At 39.3% G+C, this 19,747-nt stretch overlaps 1 protein-coding gene across 2 annotated transcripts in view; it reads right to left on the reverse strand.

The window, feature by feature from the left end:
- The window catches only part of pot1 (protection of telomeres 1 homolog), a 106,252-nt gene that overhangs the window by 25,562 nt on the left and 60,943 nt on the right, over positions 1-19,747 (reverse strand). For both annotated transcript variants that reach the window (XM_030732427.1, XM_030732426.1), the window contains 5 exons: positions 18,723-18,794; positions 15,330-15,456; positions 6,730-6,860; positions 6,250-6,546; positions 4,663-4,818 (listed from right to left, as the gene is read on the reverse strand). In XM_030732427.1, the coding sequence (XP_030588287.1) occupies positions 4,663-4,818; positions 6,250-6,546; positions 6,730-6,860; positions 15,330-15,456; positions 18,723-18,794 (783 nt within the window). The remainder of the gene's footprint in view (positions 1-4,662; positions 4,819-6,249; positions 6,547-6,729; positions 6,861-15,329; positions 15,457-18,722; positions 18,795-19,747) is intronic.

Raw genomic sequence — 19,747 nt, forward strand, 5'->3', positions numbered from 1 at the left:
TCAGTGGGTTTCTTGTTTACTTGAGGCTCAATTAAACATGCCCCCCCCCCAAAAAAAAAAAACAACCAACCAAACTTTTGCCCTTGCTGATAACAAGAAAGTGTTCACCACAGTTTCTTTATGGAGCTGCAGGGAATGGACTTTAAAAGTCATATATATATATATATATATATATATACATATAAGGGGTGGGACTCGATTAAAAAAATTAATCGAATTAATTACAAGCTTTGTAATTAATTAATCAAAATTAATCGCATTTTAATCGCATTTCAATATTTGACATGATAAATAATAATTTAAGTTTAGTTGATGAATAAATCAATATACATAAGCTTAAACTTCAAAATTTTGTTTATTTTCCCACCAGTCTACTACACAGACCAATGAAGGGCGGAAGTGCTCCTGTGATAAGCAAACACCTGAAATTAAAGTTAAGCATCATAACTGGATAGTTTTATTCAACATTAATGTCTCACTTGTTATAGCTGGAAATTAATAATTCTCTCAGCTGTATTCCTTGATGTTGAAATGTGTTATGCTTGTTTTAACAGCTTATTTTGAATTAAAGACTTAAAATTAAACCACAAAAAGGAGAAAAAGTTCGTTCTCCGTTTAACCAGCTGCTTTTACACAGCTGTGCTTCGCACTCACGGTTGCTAGGCGACATGAGCTACGCAGAGGCGACGGCAGCTGATATGAAGGCTAGCTGCTCACTTCCGGCCTTTGTGGTGTTTGTGGGCTGCGAAAGACGTGGGCCGGGTCCTTCGCAGGATGCGGCCCCTAATTTGGACATTGTGCGTCGATATAATCTGTATGCCGGGAACTCGCGCACTGAGAAACGTTCCACGGTGCAAAGTGCGATTAAAATGCGTTAAAAATTTTTAACGCGTTAATTTCCCCATAATTAATTTATCGAAATTAACGCGTTAAAGTCCCACCCCTAATATATATATATATATATAGCAAGACCCAACGGTGAGGCTCTTTGAGCTGGAACATCAACTCAGTGGGAAACAGGGGCTGTACCAACAGAAGTACAACACAATTCAAATTAAACACATCTAATGTACTTTGAGACCTAAGGTTAAAGTGATCAAGCTTTGGAAATAGAAGCATTTTTTCTTTTACGGAATCATCTATCAATTTTTTTTTCAAACAAAAGATCTCTTTCAAAATCAACTAGTATATTGTATTTAGCCTGAGATGTGAGCTCCTGTTTGTGATGGATTTTTAATTTCTCCTAGATATTTGTGATTAAATGGACCTGATATGTATATAAACAAAGCTTCCTCTTTGAACAGGAAGTTGTATTTTGTTACATGGTTGTTACATACTTTTATGGAAAAAAAAAAAAGTCCTCAGATGTGGACAATGGGTTTGTTTTATAGCATAACGCAACAAAAACAACATGATTCGACAAAGCATAAAACACTGGAGCAGAATGAAGTACAGTATAAGGTGCAGCAAAGCCAAAATGTAATGTCCCCATATGTGGACGCAGGATCTCAGGAGGTTAGAGATGCAGCTGGTCTCCAGGTGATTAGCCATTATTGGTGACGAGTTGATTAGCCTCAGATATCCAATTCTGTACTTTCACCTGTCCAGAAAACTACCACTTTGGACAAAATGTATCATTAGTCTTAATTATATCTGGCATCTTTAAAATGCCAATGCCACCCATAGTCAACACAGAAGATGGATAGTGTCTCCATAATATCAATCACTGGTTTGTGAACTCAGATTATGATTAGGGATGTTCCTGGCAACTAATTTATTAGTTACTAACTGACTAGTCTTAAACTAAGAAACTAAGACCTCAGAAAACACAGTAGACCAACACCAGCAAATGACATGGCACCCCAAACCATCACTGACTAGGGCTGCAACTAACGACTATTTTGATAGTCGATTAGTCGACTACTGAAACGAGTAGTCGACTAATTGGATTATGAATCACATAATTATGAAATGGCACTTATTTACCTATCAGCTTTTACATTTTGCATAAGGTTATTTAAAATGTGGTAGTAAACACATACTTCATTCAAAACCTTTAATCAGGTTTGTTACTGATATAAATTTAACGGTCCATTTTTCCAACCATAAAAAAAAGTATATAGTACTTTTTCGTACTTTTTCCTTGTGCCGCTGAATGCTATCCGGTCTTTAATCTGACATCATTTCTGCGTCTGCTTCTAAATAAACAGCAATGGTATAACCAATGACTGTTCACTATTAAAGATGATTGTAACATACCTGATCAACAGCAGCATTTCCTCTTCTCATCAGTAAAATCACAGCTGAATGTGTTTTTTTCGAGTTAAAACAACCAGGGACACAGCATTGGGGAAAATTGATCACTTGACAGTTTGGACCCAAATGGAGTTCTACCTCATCACTTAACAACTGGATTGCGCATGTGTGAAGCTCGCCAGAGATAGACAGACAGGAAGATGTCTAACTACGTTAAAAAAAAAAAAAATCACCAGTAATAATAAACGACTATTATCGACAATTAAATTCGTCGTCAACTATTTTTATTGTCGATTATTGTCGACAATGTCGACTAATCGTTGCAGCCCTATCACTGACTGTGGAAACTTTACACTGGACCACAAGCTATGTGGATTCTGTGCCTGTCCTCTCTTCTCCCAGACTCTGGGACCTTGATTTCCAAATGCAATATTTACTTTCATCAGAGAACATAACTTTGGAACACTCGGCAGCAGTCTAGTCCTTTTTGTCTTTAGCCCACGCGAGACACTTCTGACGCTGTCTCTTGTTCAAGAGTGGCTTGACACAAGGAATGCGACAGCTGAAACCCATGTCTTGCATACATCTGTGCATGGTGGTTCTTGAAGCACTGACTCCAGCCGCAGTCCACTCTTTGTGAATCTCCCCCACATTTTTGAATGGGTTTTGTGTAACAATCCTCTCCAGGGTGCGGTTATCCCTATTGCTTGTATACTTTTTTGTACCACGTCTTTTCCTTCCCTTCACCTCTCTATTAATGTGCTTGGACACAGAGCTCTGTGAACAGCCAGCCTCTTTAGCAATGACCTTTTCTGTCTTGCCCTTATCAGGTAAACAGGTGTCAATGGTCATCTTTTGGACAATGGTCAAGTCAGCAGTCTTCCCCATGATTGTGTAGCCTACAGAACTAGACTGAGAGACCATTTAAAGGCCTTTGCATGTGTTTTGAGTTAATTAGCTGATTATCCGATTAGAGCTGATTGAACCTTTTCACAATATTCTAATTTTCTGAGCTACCAAATTTGGGGTTTTCATTAGTTGTCAGTTATAATCAGCAAAATTAAAAGAAACAAATATTTGAAATATATCAGGCTGTGTGTAATGAATGAATATAATATACAAGTTTCACTTTTTGAATGGAATTACTGAAATAAATCAACTTTTTCATGATATTCTAATCTTATGACCAGAACCTATATATAACTTTTCGGAAACATCTCGACCTGACGCACGTCCCCATGAAGTTCCTGGTCACTTGCAAACGTGCCTATTTTTGCACCTACACCCCTTGCGATCACAATAGGCTTCTCGCCGACCCTTCGGCTGGCTCGGGTCTAATAATAATAATTAGGGCTGCAACAATTCATCGATTAACTTGATTAATTCGATTCTAAAAAAATTATTGACACAAATTTACTGTTTCGATGCTTCATTTAAACTCTGCAGCACTCAGTTGTCTCCGTGTAAGCGGCGCTCCTCACAAACATTAACAGCATTATAGTGCTCCGTCATCTTTTTGTGGGTTTACTGGTGGCTGGCAAACCAACATAGAACTGCATTACCACCACCTACTGGACTGGAGTGTGAATCACGCACACACACACGCACGCACACGCACACACACACACGCACGCACGCACGCACACGCACAGACACACACACACACACACACACACACACACACACAGATTCTAAAAAGCTCTCCGTCGCTGCGATGGATTTCCTTTAACACAGAGTGGAGTTGCCATCTGTGGTGTGCAAAGAGGCGAAGCTGTTATAGAGACGGTGAGCTCAAGTAGTGTAAAAGGAAATGTTTTTCCAGCGTCCAAAACAGCAGCTTTTTCTTTTAGGAACCACCATTAAAATGTTTACTGGGAAACAGCTGGAGGTCCTTCATCAACCTCCTGATCAGCAAGTGTTAAGGTGAAGAAAAGAGAACTTTATGCTCCATCCACCGCTGTTTGTTCACACAGTGAAAAACTGCAGTACGGAAGTTAAAATATGCAGATAAACTGTTAATAAAAAAAAGCATTTCCTATCCGATTAATCGATGGAATAATCGATAGAATACTCGATTACTAAAATAATCGATTTATGCAGCCCTAATAATAATAATAATAACAATAATAATAATAATAATAATAATAATAATAATAATAAATGGAGCAATTACAATAGGGCCTTTGCACAGTTTGTGCTCGGGCCCTAATAATGAAAATTCTGACTAAGCAGCTACCTACACTTATAACAGTATCAAGGTGTACTTTGCAAAACATAGATTTTTAATATCACAGTTTTTGCTGTGTATGGAACCAGTAAATTAGTTAAGAGAATGAGGAATGTGATATCTGAGGCTAATCATGTTACTATTAAGGTTGAGCACTATAATTACGTGTAATTTCTGACCTTTAGTTGCCGAGCAACTTCCACATGGTTGTCATAGACAAGGACATTGGCGATGAGATTCTCCCTCTCCTTGGAGAAGGAGGCCTGTCCCTCTGTGATGTGTGGCTCAACAATTACTTTTAGCAGAGTGTGAGGACACCTGGTCCCATCCCACACCTGAGGGGAAAAAAAACATGAAAGGCAATGAGCAGGACACATTTTTGACCTGATAGAAGCACAGAAACATGATGTCTATTCATCTGTCTATCAAAAGCTGCAGCATTTTGCAACCCTTAGAAATCTCAAAAATCTAAATCTAAATAAAAACAGTGCCTAAAAAGCAGAAGCAAAGTCACACTGTATTGGAATGGAGTCATGAAAGAAAAATCTATCACAGAAACATCACAAAACCTGAACAATTTGAATACAGACAGTAGTAAATGGTACAGAGAAAAGTGATGCCATGGTGAGTACCATGGTTAGAACTGTCTTCCCACATCAAAAAGGTTCTGGGTTTGAATCTTCTGGTCAGATTGGGCCAACATATAATCCCAAGACTACAAGGATGCATCTATTCCACCAAAAATTAAGATGGTGATTCTAATACAGTTTTAGTAATTATGTTCATGTGGTTTTTCCTGTGCATATAAGTTTATAAATGGGCTTTAATGTTTCACTGCTCCACCATTAATGTGTTTTTGTTTTTTTATCTATGCTTAGATGCTTCTGTGCATCGTGTTTTCTTTAATGTTTATAACTGCCATCAACAGAACATGAACTGCAGATGACAAATATGGCTAAATCTGGCATGATCACATGATAGACCAAAGCAATCATAAATATAAATATATAAAGCTTGAGTTAAAGTGGTTCAGGTAATTGAACCTCCAACTTCCACCAAAGATTTTGATCCAGTGCTTGAGGAGGTAAATTATATTAAAAATATATTTTCTTTATCAAACAGTCTGCTATGATTTGAAAAATTTATTTTCCTGATTTATGTGTTGTTACATAACGTACGCAGAACAGCTTTAGAAGTCAGTGAGTGCATACTGCCAAGAGACCAGCAGTTGCTGCCAAATCCTGTTCAAATTTATCTCCTCCATCAGGCTCACTGGCAGGAAACCAGCCATCACTTACAGCCTCATTTCTGTTATCAAAGCTGAGATGGCAAGTAAAACATCAGTAACATAGTAATAAAACACAAGACTACTTTCCCATTGAAGCCACCTTTAACATGCATAAAGACATGTGGAAAACAGCTCCATTAATCAAAAAAAAAAAAAATATGAACCAAGTATTTAAAGAAGGTTAAGGAGTGTTTTAAAAAGAAGTAAGGAATTACAAGAAGAAGGCAAGCAACAAAGCTTCTTAACAAGACACCATGCTGTAGTGGCAAAACAGTATGAAGAAATCAGTTTAACTTGACAAATATCTTTCAGGGAAGTTTTCAAGTGAACGTAGTGCTGTGACATGAATGTAATTTTTTAAATTTTGTTGCTTATTGCCAGTAAATCTGCACAGTAGGTGAGGATTGCCTTAGTGTGACACTCGCCCTAAATAAAATGATGATGACTTACGAACACAGCTTTTCTTCATGTTTCTTACCCTCAACAGAGTGCATGTGGTGTCGATGGGGGCCTTGGCCAGCAGCTGGCAGGTCAGGTCAAAGTACAATTTGGGTTGAACAGCAGACAGGGGGACTGTGGCAGTTACTGTGGGGAGGACAGCCTGGCTAGCAGCCCAGGTTCGCAGCTCCTCCACCATCTGCCGATCGTCCTGGTCAAAGTGGAAGGAGCGGCTGGATGTCCGTGGTTCTACAGCTGTACCCACCACTCCGTCAAATGTTACCACAGAGAAACCGAAGGTGTTGACAAGCATGATGGACTTGTTGAAGAACTGAGCCTGTGCCGATAGATGTGGGATCATTTATCACATTTCTCATGAACAAAGATTAACTTGTAAGTTTAAGAACAATACTGATTATTGTGAAATTTGTAGTTCTCACTTTAATGTTTACAAATTAATAGGTAGCAAATAACAAGTTACAGTTAATACAAATACTAAAGGTACTTTGCAGGGCTGCACCTTAACTCTGTGCATGCGGACAATGTCTCCAATCTGAAAAATTTTGGGATGATCCTCCAGTTTCTCACAGAAGATGGTGCAGCCAATCTTCTGGTTAGACTGATCAATAATTTTCAAGGTGGAGCAGAAGTCTGTAAAAAGAGAAATTTATGATAAGAGAAACAAATGTATGGTCCACCATGAAAACCCAGAGATGAAAACAGTTCAGCTGTTTCACAGCATTTCATCAAAGACTAGGACAATAATCACAAGCATGCCAGCTAATTTACAAGAGTGGCTGAAAAAGAAAAGAGTCAAGGTGTCGTAACAGCCCTGTCAAGATCCAGATCTCAAGCCAGTTGAAATATTGGAGCATGACCTTAAGAGAGCTGTGCATAAATGAATACCCTCAAATTTCAATGAACTGAAGCAACACTGTAAAGAAGAATGGGTTCAAATTACTCTGCAATGATATGAGAGGCTGATAAAGGCGAACAGAAAATGATTACTTTAAGTTATTGCTGCTAAAGATGGTTCTACAAGGTACTGAATCATGGTGAATAATAAGTTTTACCCCATTCACATGAACATTTTTCACATAACTCGTTACTTATGCTCATTACTTGAAACTTTGGGAATGTTTAACGTGTGCAAACACGGTAAGAGAATACATATGACAGAAAATTAGGATAAGTGTAAGATCTAATTAGATGAAAACTGCCATATTTCCTATAAGTAAGATTACTGTGAATACACAGTGGATTTGTCTGTTCACGAGCAATTTTGACTCACTGTGGGACCCCATGCAGCTGCATTTAACAGCTGTATATGGTGCCAATGCTGTGTTTGTTTTCACTGAAACTTAGATGGAACCAAGCATTTTAAGCCATATGGAGGAACCACAAACTCAAAACTGAAACCAATGAGGAGTGCCTTAAAGTAAAATTCCATTGATGCTAGCTTAAAACACCTTCCTCCAACTAATACCATTCAAGGGCGATATCACAGTTTTTGATGTGAACCTCAGTAAAATGGTATTTTGCATTATGAATAATTAATTCAAGAAGAAACATTTATTGGAAGATCAGACCAGAGTCAACAGTGGATCTTTGATGAATCTCACAGAGGGAGAGAAGAAAATGACCCAAAGCAAGTAATTCAACACTCAAAAGAACTCTGTTAATATCACAAAAATATATGCATTTGAGGCTAAAGCTGCAAATGTAGACATATTGAGACTTGGAAACTAGTGATTTGGCCTATCAGGAAACATCTTTACTGAGGTCAGAGATCAAGGAAGCCATGGGAGTGTGTTCCTATAGAATTCTATACAACAAGAAGCCTGTGTGCAATAAGAGGCTCTCTGCTGCATTACAAAAGATGCAGGTTTAAGGCACTTGCATGTTAGCTTCACCTTTCACACACGGAGCCTATATCCACTATGATTTAGTCAATTTTTTATAGTTATTTGGTAGTTCTGTGAAAGTCAAAAGAAAAAAAAAAAGTACTGAAGAAAAATGCTAAGACCAAAATGATGCCATAAAATGTCCTCATTTCCCAGTGTTCCCCCATAACCTGTTAACTGGCAAGGGCCCGCCCGCGATTTCCGACTTTGAAGCCTCATAGCGTCACAGTAACGCTGCCGTTCGCCCTTACGATGCTTTTATATGACAGACTAGACCCTCAGAATTGGATTGACACCTCATTTGTCCAATCATGTTATGAAATGGGTTCTCCAGAGCCAATAATAACCAGACAGTGTCATGTGACTTTTCTGGACCTGCCCCTAAATCTTGTCCAATCGTTCTGATTGGTCGACTCTGACCCAAAATCCGAAACCACAGATGTATAGCCAATAAAATTCCTGACACGTGGGTATATGGCACTATGGGGTGGGCTTTCATATGAAACCATAAACTGCCTGCGTAACCAGTGCGTCTTCCATGCGTGAAACTGAGCAGGAAGTGCGAGTGTGTGTGCAGTCGTGCGTAAACAGTGTTTACAAATCTTTTTCTCGCCAACGGATTGTCAGAATGCATCAAAAACAGACTATATTTATTCAACGAAGTGACGAAATGACTCACGAGAGTGGATTATTGTTTATTAGAGGATTTACTCGCTGATTCGACCGGTTTTACGGAATCTCCCGAACGAACAGCTGTACTCCAACGGTGAACCACGGTACGTGTTACGTTTTATTCTCAGCTCGTTGTCGTATTATATGCCGTTTAGATGTAATGAGGATGAGGAGGACAAAGGCTCAGAGCTTTTTTTGACCAGTTAAGTGTCTAAAGTTTTATAGAAAGCTTGATGCTTTGTGGTGGGCTTTGTGTACGCTTTGTTTGTGGGGGTGGGGGGGGCTGTAAGTTGTGTATCAGAGAAGGACTATTGGGAGGATTGTGGTTTTTTATTTTATGTGTATATGTAGTGTTTACATTTACTGTAACTTTTGATCAATATATAATTTATTTGTTTTGTGTGTGTGAAGGAATCACTGAAAATAGACTGGGGGGGGGGGGGGGGGGGGGGGGTTGTGAATGAAGGCCTAACATTTTCCTTCTTTTATTATAATTATAGACATATAAATCAGAGGTTGCCTAATTAGGCAACCTCTGATTTATATGTCTATAATTATAATTAATTTGTACTATCAGTAACTTTGTGTATATCAGAGGATTCCTCAGGGTAGTATCTTTGATTAGAGCCCTTATTGATGACTGTATGTTGAAGCATTGATGACTTACAGCCATTTGAAGTTTGTACAACAAAGGCTGCTCACATGTGGCACTTGGCCATCTCCAAATGGCACAAGCAAGACCACACCTGAGATCAACACACAAAAACCTTTACAAAACAGTAGGTTTTTGTGCTATCTTGATAAAATTTGAAATCCACGGTAAAAAGACTTCATTCTACAGCTTCATTATATTTTCCAATCCATACCTTCTACACTCTGTGTGTATTTAGATAAAAACTAACAGGAAAAATCCAGGCGAGGTAAAAATTGTCTAATTTTTCTGTGTTCCAAACTTAATAGCTACATACTCATTACAGTTACAGCATTTTTGACTGCAGAAACGAAAAATATAGCTTGTCTTCTTTACAAAGAGACCAAGCTTTTGCATGTACTCCAAAGAGTTCAGGAACAGCAGCTGATTTAATTTGGGTATGCTTTTTCAGGCGTTTTTGCTGATTTATCAGCTGCCAGTTAAGGAGTTAAAGAAGAATAAATATAAAGTAAAATTAATTTTTTTTAAAAGAACGCTTGTCCAGGGCCTCCAACCAGTAGGACATGCCCAGAACACCTCATCCTAGTCAGATGCCCAAACTACCTTGACTGTCTCCTTTTGATGAGGATGAGCAGTGACTCTACACTGAGCCCCTCTCAAATGACTGGAATCTTCACCCCATCACTAAGTGAGAGGCCAGGCACCATTCAGATTAAGTTAATTTCTGCTACTTGTATCCCCAATCTCTTTCTTTTTGTCACTACCCAAAGCTTGTGACCACAGATGATGGTAGGGAGGCAGAGTGACCAATAAATCAACAACTTAGCTTTTAAGCTCAGCTCTGTCTTTAGTAAAAGACACTTGAATATCCTTGAGAGGATAAAGAACTGGTATAGCTTTCTGTGACCAGGATGAAAACCGCATTGCTTCTCTTTGATCCGAGGTTCGACTAACAAACAAACTCATCTTTCCAGCACCCAGATAGACCTTCCCAAAGAGGCTTAGGAGTGTGATCCCCCGATAGTTGAAGCAGACCCCCGGTCCCCCTTCTTGATGAAAGGAACCACCACCCCAGTCTGCCAAACCAGTGGCAGTGCCCTAGATCTCCATGTGACGCTGGAGAAGTGTGTCAACCAAGACAGCTCTACAACATCCAGAGCCTTTGGGAACTCAGGGCAAATCTCATTCTCCCCAGGGGCCCCTGCCACCAAGAAGATGTGAAACTTGTAGGAAGTTCAGTGAAACTGGTGAGTTTGAGGTATGTCATCCTTTAGACTGGATATGTCCTCAGTTGCATTATCATACTTGTGGAACACATACATCAATTGTGTGTACATCTTCTTCTGAAATTCCCGCTTTAAACATTTTACAACAGATGCAAAGTAGTAACAGAGACTTCTCCATGTTGAGACAGGAACATTGCAGATGTTGTACTGGAGGTAAATGTAGCTAGTCAAGATTAATAAGTGTCATGATCCTGGGCCGGTGGCCCAGTGTCTTGAGTTCTATTTGTGAAGTTCTTTTTTGTTCTATTTTTATTTCTAGTTTTGGTTATGGTTTAGTATTAGGGTTGTAGTTTGCCTTTGTTTAGTTTTCCATGTTAGTCCTGGTCTTCCCTGTACTCCTATGTGTTTAAGTCTTGGCCCTTCTGCGTTTAGGTTCCCTTTGGCTTAGTTCTCCCTGTGTTTCTCTTAGTGTCTCTCCCTTGTCTCATGTCTTGTGTTTTGTTGGTCAAGTTCTGATTCCCTCTGTGTGTCAGTCTCCTGGTGTTAAGTCTGAATGTATTTGGTTAGGTCACTTCCTGTTTTATTTTGACGACCTTGTGTTCATTGTGCCTCGTGTTTAGGTTTACTTCCCCTTGTCTCGTTAGTCTATTTCGTTCACCTGTGTTGTCACCTGTTTCCCTTTTCCCTCATTATGTCTCTGTGTATTTAAGGTCTCTCTGTTGTTTGGGTCATTGTCGTGTCGTCAGTTATTCATTGGTTTTTCCCGGCTGTGTGCTCTATGCCACGTTCATGTTAATGCTATGTTCATGTTTTCAGGCTTCCTATTCAACAAAAAAAATCCCAGGATGAAAGGTAAATACCAACCTTCATGTATTTTGATACACAAACTGAAAATTTAATGGAAATTTTAGGGCTGCAACGATCCTTGAAGTAACACAAATTTGTTGACACAAAGTGCGTACTTGTGGTCTTGCTCGTAACTGTGTTTACCTCTGTGCTGCACACAGATGCTGCAGTAGTTTGGTTTGCACCGTAAAGTGTGTTTGCAGGACAAGAAAGGAGAGCGTGTGCTCCCACACTCATATTTAAAAGGAGCAGCTCACGAAGCATGTTCTTATGCGTTTCGTCGGATCATTTAAACCAGCACCAGTACTGGCACGAGCACCAGCACCTCAGTGGTGGAAAAGTAGCAATGGTGAGCTCAGGTGGAGCGAAAGGAGCTCTTGTTCCTGTAACCACCTTAAAACATTTACTGGGAAACAGCTGGAGGTCCTTCATCAACCACCTGATCAGCAGCATGAAGAACAGAGAACTTTGTAGCTGCTCCATCCACCGCTGTTTGTTTCACACAGAGAAACATCTGCAGTATGGAAGTTAAAATATGCTGATGAATTGTTAAAATGAAAAATTGTTTCTTATCCAATTACTTGATTAATTGGCGGAGTAATAGAATATTTGATTAACAAAATAATCAATAGGTGCAATACCTGCTTTACTGGCAAATTAAGAAAATCTGGACGGCGGTTCGACATCTGCAGAGGCTGCCGACCCAGGTGGAAGGGCTGAGCAGAGCCGTACAAACTCAGACTCAAAGCCTGGTGGACCTGAGCCGCAAGATTAGCGGGCTCGCAGGCGAGAGGGGTTAGATCAGGAGATATAGTTCGGTTCTGCACAGTGAGGACGGCAATCAACGAATTTGGAATATTGGATTTTTGAATGGTTTCCCAGTAAGACTGAAGGCTGTTGGGAAAAACAAGCAGCCTGTTCCAAAACAACATTTGTTATCAGGAATTCGGCTCCCCTGCCGGCCTTGGGTTGGCAACCATATCTCTCTCCAGGGCTCTGTGTGCGGCTGCTCTTCCCCCCACTCCGCGTTGTGATTTGTGAAGCTCGGTCTGGTGTACCATGGCCGCTGATGAAATTCCACCACTATCAGCGAACTGTTTTGGCTGGAACCTGGCATCTGGCTCCACAATGCCCCCACCTCTCGTCTCCGTCTGCATTCCCTCCTGACCTGACCTCACCTACCGCCGCTGTCCTAGCTTTACATGTGCAAATGCTTTGCTAAGGTGGTTTTTTTGGACCCTGGTATAGTGCTCTTTTTGAGCACTGTACCAGATGACTTTTTTTTTTAACCTAACTTCCCCATGATGTGTTGTTTTCTCCTCCTGCCAAAGGTAGCGCTGCAAGTCGGCTGCATGACCCCAGGACACATATCCCCCCATGTGTGTTGTGTTTTGTGTATTCTTGGATGGTGTTCTGTAACTGCAATTTCCAATGTGTGAACTTGTTCACCCACATGGCAATAAACTTCATTCATTCATTCATTCATTCATTCCTACTTTTATTCAGAAAGCCATAATCAAACATTAGTTTTCAGCACCAGTGGAGCTATGAAAGGCCTTCAAGAATAAAAACTACAGTTCCCAGCAAGATGTCAGTTCCTGTTGTTGCATTAAAAATGTGATAGTTTATGCTCACAACATGGTGGCTGATATTCAAATGTAGGAAATGCTTTTAGCCGCTGATCGTGAAAAAAATCTGGATTATATTTTTGTTGTGTATGCTTTTTATGTGATTTCTGCAAACACATTAGTGGAAGGAAACGGCACTCTGGGACACATTAAATGCATACTATATAAATGTAATTTTTCTGTATTATATGCAAAAATTATCATTCTGTCGATCTAATAAGGCCTGATTTAGAGTTCTGCATTGGTCCTTTAACTGAAAAACCTCTCTGAACCTAACCAGACATGAACCTCGAGAAATGTAACCACACATGTACAAAGACTGTGATTACTGCCTAGGCCTCAGAGGCGGTTTCCAGTAACATTGTAGGCCCCATCACTCAATTAACAAGTGGGAGCGACATTTAGCGATTAGCATTAGCTTACTAATTAGTTTTAGCGTTAGCGCTGGGCTGAAAAATATTTCTTGCTAGAACCATGTAGTTACCATGGCTACCAATGATGTCAGATAAGTAAGCTGTTTCTCCGCCATTAGTACTAGTGGTGGGCAGATCGATCCTAATATTGATAATATCAATACCAACATTGGTATTGGTATTGATCAATATCAGTATAATGAGATCGATACTTTAGCTTCAGTTTCTCTCCTGTATGCAGTGCTGCGGTTTCATCAAAGATGCAGGCTGACTGTTCAAGTGCCGCTCCTGTCACAGCACAGAGCAGGCACACTTTGCTCCTCCCCTCCCCTCCCACAGTGTTTTGTTATACTGTCATGTGACACGTAACATGTTTTACTTCGGGAAAAAAAAGAATTTGCTATAAAACATTTAAAGCAAATTTAAATTTAAATTTGTACAGCTTGTTTATTTAATAAAAAATGTTTACATTTGTTCTTGAGTGATGATTTTTGTACACTTCATTTACAAAAACAAAAAAAAAAATCAATACATGGGGAAAATTGCTTTGTTAATGTTGTATTGTTTCAGAACAATAACTTTTATTTTGAAAAAGTATTTTCTACTTACCTATAAACTTCAACCCAATTCTATCATGAACTTCATGAAAATTATAAATAATTATTAAAAAATATCGGTATCAGTATCAGCGATACTGGCCCCATATTTAATTGACACCAAATCAATACCAAATCTTGAAGTATCATACACCACTACATTGAGCAGCACATACATGAGGAGTGATTGACCCTCATCCTGGCTCTGATTGGTTATTTTTGACTAGGAGAGGTTCAGGGAGGAGGTGGAGGAGCTTGATTTTTTTCACAGATTATCTGTCTCATACTGTCCTGACATGGTGACAGTTTTAAAAAAATATGTAAAAAACAGATTTGTAAAGTTACATACTGCACTTTTAATCTGTATAAGAGAGAAACGTGTGGCTTTTGTTCTTACTGTCGATGAATGTTCTGCCATTTTTACACATTTAGCTATGTGGTTTTGAAATAGCACACATATTTACAAAGATTGTTGTTGGTTTTAAAAACAACATGACTTTATGTATTGTTTATGAAAGGCAGAGAACAGTTAAGACTATTGCAATGAACTATGAATAACTGTTTTACATTCTGTGATAAATGATGGAAGTCACCCAGGAATATTAAATAAGGATTGTTAAATTTATTTCAGCTCTGAGAGAGTGATTTTATGGGAATGTGGATCTTTCAGATCAATTTGAGAAGTGATTTTGATCATGTTTCACATTTCACTGTGTCATATAGCATCAGGCACTGGTCTCGGTCTCACCATCCCTCGGTCTTGGTCTTGACTCGGTCTTGGACCCTAAATTTCTTGGTCTTGTCTCGGTCTTGATACACTCTGGTCTTGGTCTTGTCTCGGTCTCGGGTTAGGTGGTCTTGACTACAACACTGCAGCAGTCAAAATGGCTCTCTACAAACAAGGAATTGGCAAAAGTGGGAAGGAAAAACTCCCTTTTAACAGGAAGAAACCTCTGGCAAAACTAGACTCTGAGAGGGGCAAGTTTTAAGCTTAATCTTAGAAATAGAGAGGTTGTCTGTTTCCCGAATCCAAGCTGGAAGCTGGTTCCACAGAAGAGGGGTCTGAAAGGTGAAGGTTCTGCCTCCCATTCAACTCTTAAATATCCTAGGAACCACAAGTAAGCCAGCAGTCTGAGAATGAAGCGTTCTAGTGGGGTAATACTGGTCTAGGTTCCTTACTGACCTGTACCACGGCTCTTGAACGGCTGTTTGAAGAACACCACAACGCCATACACGTTGATGACAGATCCAGCTTTCAGGTTGCCCAGTTTTACATATGTATATTTTGGAGCCTTGGCTGTATTGGAAACCTGAGGAGAAGCAAAGCTGTGTCAAAATATACCAATGTTAGCATGCAACCACAGACAGTTTAAAAATGTGCCACTTCTGCACTGGCTTCCTTTTTCAGCTCCAGAAAGTGCTCCTTGAATGCAACCGAATACAGTACATTTATCTGGCAGATGTTTTTGACAGCACTTTTACCAGCAATAATGAAACTGTAGTTCTAATAAAGTAGTAAACTGATAATCTATCGTCCCTTAAAGGTACAGTCAGTTTTTTGAGGTATTTAATAGAAATAAGTATGTTGTAGCCATAAATATCTGCTGATTAGTGTGTAATTACAGCTACAAAAAACAAGACCCAACACCGATGGGGATATCTTCCCATGAAAATATAAAATAACCTTTCAGGCAAAACTATTTTACACTAATTTGGAGGCCTTGCCCTAAACTTTTATCCAAATACTTTAAGTCACCCTTGGGTTAGTAAACATACAATACATATTCCAGCAAAAATGTGTTTTCAATATTATAATACTCATTAAATCAAAAACATTTTAAGCATACTGTAAGACACTGATATTCTGTGATTGTCTTTAACATTTCTACAAATACTTTGTGGAAACCCAACCAAACTAGAACAGACACAAAGAAATTCCATGGTAAACAAATTAGAGAATATACACAGAGTTCTAGCCAACGCCTGGCGCTGTGTCATGCTGAGGTCATCTTGCACCGCGCTGAGAATTTTACCAGTTCACTATAGGAACTCTTTGCTATCACAGCAATTAGTAAGCGGGTGTGCACCCCGCCCCATTGCTGATACCAGACTCTGATTTTGTTTTTCTTCTGGCTAGATCACTGCGCTATATAGTATTATTTCACCGCCATTTACAATCCACCACCGGAAATAACGAGTGTCATTTACAATGCACATTCTGTTCATGCTTGATTTCAGGGGGCAACAGATAGTAAAATGGTGGCCAGCATGAAAACGAGGGGGAAGAAGAAGAAATAGGGAGCTTAAATGACAATTTCGGACTTTCTATTGAGTCCAGAGACCTTTTAGAAAAAAAAAAACTACAGTTCCCAGTAAAATTACGTCACTTCCTGTGGTCGTAGTTAACCATTATAGTGTTAGCAGCTGATAAGAGCAATAAAACACCTGGATTATAATGTTATAATTGTGTACGCTTTTCACATGATTTCTTAAGACCCATTACTGGAAAAACCACACTTTGGGACACATTGAATGTGTAATATATAAGTGTAACTCTTCTGATTTATATGCAAAAATATTGATCTAACTGTTCACCGTCACTCAAGCTTAGCAAGCAGACCCGGATTCAGCATCAGGCTAAACAATAAGCCTGCTGCCTAGAACTCATAGCTGCCTATGATAAACAGGCTGGCTTTTTACCTAGAAATTTGGGATTGCACAGTTTTTCAATATCTAGCTACTGCCACATGTCCAGCAACCTAGATAGCTGCTAGATATGGGGAATCCCCACTTTCTCCATTTCAATCAATAATGGTCAAGTAGGTACACCCATTCAGCACAATATATTCACATGATTAGGCAAAGTCAATCAGGCATGAGTAAGAGGCTGCATATCATTAGCATGTATTAACATAACATTACATACACTATATTATTAAAATTATTCACTCATATGCCTTTACATGCTCTTGAGTGACATCCCATTCTTAATCCATAGGGTTTAATAGGATGTCAACCCCCCCGTTGAGTCTCTAACAGCTTCAAGGCTTTCCACAAGGTTTAGGAGTGTGTTTATTGAAACTTTTGACCATTCTTCCAGATACACATTTGTGAGGTCAGAAAAGAAGTCCTGCCTCACAGTCTCCTTTCTAATTCATCCCAAAGGTGTTCTCAGGTTGAGGTCAGGACTCTATGAAAAACTGGGGGCTGCATGAGCTTAATGTTGTAAAATTTCTTATTCATGTGTATCCTCCTAAATATGGTTCTATTGCAGGTCTATTTTTAGTTGCAAATGTGGGTGAAATGCTTATGATTAGACAGTGACACCTGAGCACTACAGAGTTGTGGATTAAATGAAGCATCAAAGCAAAACATTTGTAATTTTATAATTGAGTAGCAGCTCTAGTTATGAAATATCACAGAATGCAAATTGGAAAAAGCTATGAATGTAATTTTCTCAAAAGACTGCTGGTATAGCTACATATTATATTTTGCAGGTTACTCAACTGCACAAAGAAAAAAAAAAAGAAGAATTACATCAATCTTGCCAAAGTGTCAAAGATTGTCAGTAGATGCAGCTAAACTGTCAGTATGAGAAACCTATATGATATCCTTCCTGAGAAAATACACCTATGGCATAGTTTAAAAAAAAAATCCTGAGCAGGCTCCATCTTGAGCTATTGTGTTCACTGAATTTTCAGTTGGTTCACTTGGTTACTGACCTTGCAGTCAAGGTTGCTAAGATTCAAACTCGTCCAAGATTTTTAGTAGATATTTGAAATTCATAGTCGACATTGTTTTTGAGTCATAGCTTTCACAATATTTTCAGAAAACTTGACATTGGACGTTGAACTTGATGTCAAGGTTGCTGAGATTCAAACTTGTTCAAGATTTGTGGACCTGCCAATTCTTCTATTCTGTGGGCAAATGGCAATCAGTCTCCATGGTGCCGGGCAGTGAGCACATGGCCCACTAGAGGATGCCAGGCCCTTAGGCTACCCTCATGAAGTCTGTTTCTTATTGTCTGGTCAAAGACATTCACATCAATGGCCTGTCATTTTGTAGGGCTCTGGCAGTGCTCATCTTGTTCCAGGAGTTGTGCTAATCAGTTAAGAACCTTATACAGCCCTGTTCAGTTTTCCAAGTGTAACTGCCTGTCTACTGGAGTCTTCTCCATGCTCTTGAGACTGTGCTGGGAGACAGGGCAAACCTCCTTGCAATGGCAACATCTTGGAGGAGTTGGACTGCCTGTGTAAAACCTGTAGGGCCCAGGCATCGCTTCATGATACCATTAGGGACACTGACCTCCACCTTGTAATTTTAAGAACTTCTTCAAAACATTTCAGTTTTAGCTAAAAATATACTTATTTTTGCTTTTTGGCCTTAGTGTTGTGTTCTAAACATCTGCTCCTCATTAGATCCACAAATTTTAAAACCATTTGTGAAAACTGCAATAGCAAACAGTTATTCAAAGCTGTAACTTCAAAAGGCTTAAAGAAACTCTTGGACAGCCCTTAAATGATATGAAGCACTCAGACAGATACAACACCTCCAAGACACACTCACTAACTCTGACCTGAGGAGGGAGTGAGGAGCTCTTTTTGCTGGCTGGTGGAGATCTGGGGTCGGGATGCTGTTGGTGCAACACCTAACAGAAGACAGAAGAAAAGGGTGAGATGCTGCAGTGCTTTTTTTTCCCCAGTTTTCTTCACAGTCGACCATCAACACAGCAGACAGTCCAGAAGTGAGTCTCAAATTAAAATAATAAAACTGTGAACTTTTACTTTAGAATAAAATGCTGCTCTGCAGTCCCATCAATTCGCAGAAAAGGTCTCTGTCTACATTTCATCACTGGGCGCAATGGTTGTGCTGGTGACTCAGAATGCTTCTTTGTGTCAAAGTTGAATATTAATGAGTGAGGAGATTAATAATAATAATCATAATCATCATCATAAATTTGTCCTTGGCAAGTCACAAAACCAGGATTTGCACTCCAAGAGCTGTGACAGTGACGATGACAACAATTCAACAAATGCAAAAATGTTAAACTATAAAATGAAATTACACCATTGTCTGAATTGTCCAAAGCTTTTTATGGTCACATCAATCTTAGCTATTTGAATTTTATCTTGTGTCAAGAATCATCACATCAGATAATAAAATGTGATGCAACCATGTTTACATCATTGTTCATACATGAAATGCAGTAAGGTGGCACTGAAACATACAGCTGACAAGCAGCTATTATAAGATTAAAAAAAGAAAAAAAACCTTAATGATCCCACGACAGGGAAATTTGCAATTATGTGGCTTCTCTATAAACTGTATAGAGATATGCAGTTTATGGCCTATGTACATGGCTTCTGTATGATGCATGCAGTATGGACTGGGGCTACTTTAATGCACCCCAGCATTATTTTGATTTTATTTAAGATAATAGTGGACAATAGTGTGTAATGGGACAGCTGTGGCTCAGGAGGTAGAGCTGGTCATCTAACAATTGCAAGGTCAGTGGGTAACTCCAGTGTGCATGGCAAAGTATTTTCAGGCAAGATACCTGCCCCCCGCTGCATCCATCGGCGTGTGAGTGTGCATGCAAAT

The sequence above is a fragment of the Archocentrus centrarchus genome, chromosome 6 (genome assembly GCF_007364275.1).
Source record: "Archocentrus centrarchus isolate MPI-CPG fArcCen1 chromosome 6, fArcCen1, whole genome shotgun sequence".
NCBI classification, from domain to species: domain Eukaryota; kingdom Metazoa; phylum Chordata; class Actinopteri; order Cichliformes; family Cichlidae; genus Archocentrus; species Archocentrus centrarchus.